Below are 6,046 nucleotides of genomic sequence, written 5' to 3'. Positions count from 1 at the left end.
CTAGATGATCTCCCGAGGTCCCTTCCAACCCTTGCGATTCTGTAATTCTGTGAAACCTTCAGAAGGCTTTTAAAAGCATCAAGGGAAACGACTTAGATTTACCTCTACCAAAGCCTTGCAGTTCAGGGGAGCGTGACGCTGTATTTCAGATGACAGGAGGCACTCAGCCTTGCACCGAGCGTTTAGCATCCAGCAAACCCGGGCTGTCAGCCTCCCCGGTTCCGAGGCTCAGCACTGCACTTCTGCGTTACAACCGAGGTCACGCAGATGCCGAGACAGTCAAGAAAAAGAGCGAGAAGGCTCAGCACAGGCACGCTTAACGCAGAGCCAGCGGTTCCTCACCAACCTGCCGTAAAAGGGATGGGTGCTGCATCGAAGCAACGTCGAAACGCGCAAGTTTTCCCCTTAGGAATTAGGTAAGGCCCAGCTTCCATCCGCTGCACGACGCCACGCAAGGGCCGGAGCGGGTGCGAAGCCAGCCCGTGCCGAGAGACCTTCTCTCAACAGCATGAGGACGTGAGATTCTTCAGTGCTGGAGATGCTAACGACCGCAAGGAAGCCTTTCCAAAATGGGTTGCCGTTTCCTCCCCGTAAATTGCTTCCGCAGCGAGAACAAAGTCTTAATGGCTCCTCAGGAAACTCTGATTACAAAAAGCTGAGACTTCAGTTTCCCCCGCTCTGCTCTAACGCCGAGGGCGCGCAGGGCCTCGTGCAGCGCCCAAAACCGCTCGGAACAGGCTAGCAGGGGCATGGCCTCCTGGCTTCGGTCTGGAAAAGCGTCAGGGCTGCTCCCAGCTACCGAGGAGGATAAAACGCTGGGCAGCGTAATGGAAATTTGCCATGCTAATGAGCTGAATTTACTACGGCATAAAATATTTCAGAGAGCAATTAGATTTTCACGTCGACTCATGTAGAGCGCTATTTCTGTAACCCAGAGAATTCATTCCAAGTTTGTACACGAGCTCGCACATAGTTCTGGATTTAAAAAAAGATGAGCCCATCTCTGCCAAATTCAACAGAAGAGGGAGAAAAAGCAAAAAGGGATTTATGCTTTTCTGCAGTGATCCACACACAGGCGAACTCCAGTGCACGTTCAAGAGCTTTTGCTGCAATTACGGCTTGCAAATGACAAGGCAAGCCGAATTTCACAAGCCCTCGGAACTGCTGGGTGCCTGGCACCGTGACTCACGTTTGAGGAAACAACTGCAAGACTCAGCTGGAGGAAGTCGGGGTTTTCACCCGGTGATCCAGACTCCCCAAACATTCCACGCTGCTTCCTTCAGCTGTCACCTTCTCAGAGAAGGAATCCAAAAGCCACGGACAATGCCGAGAAGGCGGCATGACAGCCATCTACAGAGGTACTGAGGAATGGGTCGTGGACTACAATCACTGCAAACCAGCATTTTGCAGCTCAGGTTGTCTCATTTTCCTCAAGCTTTTCTTGCTTCCCTAAGAGCTTCATCTTTTCTTGCAACTCGGCCTCAGTTCCAGCAGAGTGAGAGGCTCCGACGCCGACAGCGAATCTACGGCGATGACTGAACAGGACAAAAAGGAGCGTATTTCCCTTTAGCTGACAGGCCGCGCGTGACTGTCCTCCCAAGGACCTTGCCTGGAAGCAGATTTACGACGGCTCACTTCAAGCACCAAGGACTTTCCCCCTCCTCCGAGACTCAGGTTGGCTTAGCTAGTAAGGACCAAAGCTGCAAAATTCTGACTGTCCCTTGGCACAAAATGCCAGCGTGTAAGGAAATCTCTATTTCTGCGAGTTTCTTAGTGGTCATGGCAATAAACCAGCCAAATTAATCAATCACTCAACAGCTCTTGCAATTGCGCTGCACAGATAGTTTTTTTTCCTTTAAAGAATAGCTTCTGTGGTCAAAAAAGCTCAGCCAAAACATTGTTAGCAGCCAACGGAGTTTAAAATGGATGTAACTAATACATGCTAAGATAGCATCAGGTATCAAAAGACAAGAAAATACACAGCTCTGAGGACAAAATACTACAGAACCGTGGGACAGCCTCTTGCTTTGAAAGCTTCTAACAGACACCAACGTTTCTGCTACAGTTCACAAGCTTCACATGGCTTGCTGGGAAGCAAAGTATTCAGCAACACTTTAAAATCCGACTGGATGCCTATTTCCAACACCTTTAATCCCAAAGCGGGCATAGAAGAGGAGCAGCACCACCTGCCAATGAGACCCAAAGAAGAAAACAGAGGTTACGGACGTTATTTTTCCGCCAAGTTGGTGTCATTTGTGTCTTTACCCCTCCTGTCAGCGGAAAGCCGTCAGGCTGAAGGGCACCTCTCAACTGAAACGAGAGCGCGGCAGCTCTTTGCAGGTTACTGCAGTTGACCAAGTGCATTATCTGATTAAAGAACACAATAAATGTACTTACCAAATATTTCCCCTCCGCTAGCGTACTCTGTCACTAGATAAATCATCCGCTCCGTCTCCATAACCTGGAAGCAAGGACAGAAAAGTGACAGGTAAGGAGACCGCCGTGCGCAGAAAGAAACAGAACTCGTTGAAAGTTTTTATTCCTTCTGTAAGACACGCAACGGCTTTCAACAGATCAAACAATATTACTTTGCCATGCTTTACAGAGCGATGCGAAGGAATGGACAGGAGCGGGGAAAGAATCAAACCAGTTTTAAATACTACACGTGTAACTAAACACAGCACTTCACCTGCAGCTTCCTCCTACTTCCCCTCCCTTCAGCTTTTGCTCCCCGGTTTTATCTTGTTCCAGCAGCCTGGGAAACTTCCCAGGGCTGCCGCAACCACCTAATTCACCTTTCGAATTCCCCAGTCCATCGCAGGCACTGAAATAACCAACGCGATTTTGCCAAAGGGGGGGAACATTTACTGAATCGATAAGGGACCTGTCAATGACTCAAGACCTGAGAAATAAGCCAGGCTCTGCTTCAGGGGGTCCGCACGTTTCAGCCAGTAACACCCCGTTTTTAACACACTTCTCAGAGAGCATTAGGATCGTGGGGCCGCAGCAGTCCAACAGGCCAAGGCCAGCAATCGATTAGATGGGGCTTCGCTAAAGGACCGGGCGCCACGCAGACAGAGGCAGCGAGGGGCTGACGGAGACAGCAACGCCTTGGCAAGTCCCTATGGGGATGCAGAAGAGCAGAAAGGCGTAGGGCAAGGCGCTATAGGCAGGCCTCAGCTATATGTGTAGTGTTTAATAGGCAGCGGGTGACGTACAGTCACGCCGAGCGCAGAAAAAGCAGCACAGAACACCTTCCTGCCCCCAGATTCGGTACGGGTGGCTCCGAGGGCTGTTCCATGACCGGATTGTGTTTTGTGACCGCCTTCAGGCAGGCACACGCTTGGGGTGTTTTGCAAAACTCGACGCTATTTATTTAACAGGCTTCACAGCTTTGCCAATGGAAAAACACAGCGTGTTTCACCTCCTGGACCGCGGCGCTGAACCTCCGGTGCCGGGCACCGCAGGTCAACCTCGATACACCTGGGGGTTTAGAGAAGGCCTGGAAACATTTTGCTTTTGGCTTGGCTTTTCTGTTTCAGAGACAAGTGAAAGCTCACCTTTTGGCAGGAAGCAGACTGGTATCCCAACAGAGAAGCTGGGTACTTGGAGCCCAGGACCGCTTGGTCTTACCAAGAATTAGGACTCGAACACACGGACTTTGTATTTTAAAAAACACACGCCTGATCCAGGCAACGGCAGCCGCTTCCACAGCTGGATTGCTGTTCTTCTGAGCGGTAAACCGGGAGCGTAGCAAAGACGAACCCCAGCTCCGCGTAAGTGTCACGGGGCACAACAGGCAGCTCCCACTTCGCGGTGACACTACACGTCCAGAAAAGCCTTAGGTAGACATTTTTAAGCACATTTCTGTTTCCAGATGGAATCTCTTCTGTTATAGATGACTACCATTACAGACCATTTCTCCTTTCTCACCTACACCTTTTAAGTTTTATAAGCTGAAGGAAATGTGATTTTTAAGCTCAGATTCCCAATGGAAAGGGGTGAAAGGCTCCGAATTCCCAACTCCAGGTTTTAGTAGTTTTTATCTAACAAAAAATGCCACTAAGAGCCCCCAGCGAGAGCGGCCAGCTGAAACATGCTCCACAGTGGGCACGCTTTGCTCACCTTAGCAAAGCTGAGCCACGGGTGTCACCTGTTCAGTACCACATCAAAAACTTTGCATGGAATAAAACAGGTTGAAAAAGGGGGTTGGGAGCTCAAAAAAAGAAAACCAAACACCTTTAAGGAGTCAGTTTGCAAAGCAGCATTCCCTAAGTACCTTAAAAATGCTGCAGTTCTGCTGTAAGCATCTCACCCTTGGCAGCTTGGCCAAAATAGCTAAACATTAACCTCTGTCACTTCTACCCAGCCTTAACTCTTTGAAGTCCAAATAAATTCTCCCATCTATCAGGCACAGATGAGAGGCAGACTGGGCTTGAACAGCCAAGAGCTGGTTCTAGGGAAGGGCAACTTCTGTTGAGGGTTACCACGACTTCTCCCTTAAAATGCTCACACAAACATTACATCACAGAAGGAAATAACCCCAGCACGTTTCCCCCAGGATTTCAGCTTTTTAACATTCCGATGCCTGCCATCCAAGCCAAGCAGCCACAAACAGGAGATCAACCACCTTACACCCAAACACTTTCCCGGGATGAAGGGCCCTGGACAGCCCTTCCTCTGCTTTGCATGCCAGCCCGAGGCAGCGCTAACTTTCCATCCACAGCTTGGATGGAAGTCCCCTCTGTTCCCAAAGCAGCCTGTGACCGTGAGCCCTCTGGCAAGCATCCTGCCGCAGCAAAGGGGCAGGTAGCTCTGCGTGAACCTGGCAGCCGGTGGGCAGCTCTGGCAGGATCCTGGGAAGGAGCCTCTGTCCCACAGCTTCCCAGAACTGGGACTGCAAGCAACAGAGGAGAGTTTGTGCAGAGCTTTTTAGCGCTCCTTGGCTGTAAGTCGCTGCTGCCAGCCCTTGCGTCAGAAAGGCCCGGGGAGGGAGTCTCTCATCTGTCCAACAGCTTCCGAGACAGCATTTAACATTTCACCAAGGTGGTGGCCTCCGTTATTCCTCTGCTCCCATCACTCTGCTTGCCTCCAGCCTGTTGCAGCTTCCTTGCTGTTCTATCTGATCGTGCAGTCGGAAGGACACCACCAAATACAGGAGTAAAAGGCAACACACATGGATTCTCTCTCTGCTGGTTTTCTTTGCAGACTGAAAGTGCCAAATGAGCTGGAGAAAAAGCCTGCAAACAGTATTCAAAAGCAGCTCTGCCGCCGCTATCGATCATCTTCCAGGAAAGCAGGGAGCAGATCAGCAAGCCCTCAGGGCCGCAGGCCACCGGGCAGGGGGAGGAGAGCAGGGGAGCAGCAGGCTTTCAGTCCTGCTAGCGGGCGAGACTTACTCTCTCCCTTAAATTGAGAAGGGGAGCCCGCATCCGGTTTCAACTGGGAAACTGAAAAGCACACAACAGCCATAAACAAATGGCAAGAGGCCAGCCCGCAGCGGAAGCGTGATCTCCCAGAAAAGAGAAGGATTAGCCACACTTTCCCCCCCTCCGCCCCTCTAATCAAAGTACTCCGAGACCTTGAAAACATGAAGGGCTTTCCCAGTATTCCACCTAGGAGAGATGAAGGGATAACCCTAGAGAAAGCGCTTCTGTACAGGGCAAAGCTATAGTGCAGAGGGACGGAAGGCCCACTGCGGAGTGCTCCTACCTGGTATAGCCTGATGATGTGTGGGTGGCAAAGCATCTTCATGATCTGAACTTCTCGAAATATCTTCTTCAGGTTCTCTTCATCCAGCTGTGTCTTATCAATTATCTTTATGGCGACCTGGCAGAAGGAGAAGCAAAAGAGGGATTACTGACCCAATCACACATTAGGAAAAGGATTTTTTGAAACCAAATACTGCACGTAAGACCCTGCTGGGCTGTACAACACCAGAAGACATCATTCCTGCCTCAGAGAGCCCGGGACCTCTGAGCAGCCTCCCAGAACGCAGCCAGCTTGCCCTAAGCTGGGCGGGAAGAAGCTTTGGGTCCTAACTCTC

At 50.6% G+C, this 6,046-nt stretch overlaps 1 protein-coding gene across 11 annotated transcripts in view; it reads right to left on the bottom strand.

The window, feature by feature from the left end:
* The window catches only part of LOC104124581 (serine/threonine-protein kinase SIK3), a 56,097-nt gene that overhangs the window by 27,566 nt on the left and 22,485 nt on the right, over positions 1-6,046 (bottom strand). For 6 of the 11 annotated variants that reach the window (XM_035892503.1, XM_035892501.1, XM_035892504.1 and 3 more), the window contains exons 2-3: positions 5,713-5,829; positions 2,398-2,461 (exon numbers count right to left, since the gene is read on the bottom strand). In XM_035892503.1, coding sequence (XP_035748396.1) covers positions 2,398-2,461; positions 5,713-5,829 — 181 coding nt within the window. The other 5 variants (XM_035892508.1, XM_035892510.1, XM_035892512.1 and 2 more) reach the window with 5 other exon arrangements.

The sequence above is a fragment of the Egretta garzetta genome, unplaced genomic scaffold (genome assembly GCF_000687185.1).
Source record: "Egretta garzetta isolate BGI_Z169 unplaced genomic scaffold, ASM68718v1 scaffold134, whole genome shotgun sequence".
NCBI lineage: Eukaryota > Metazoa > Chordata > Aves > Pelecaniformes > Ardeidae > Egretta > Egretta garzetta.
The sequence above is the reverse complement of the archived record's forward strand: the minus strand, read 5'-3'. Positions and strand labels throughout refer to the sequence as shown.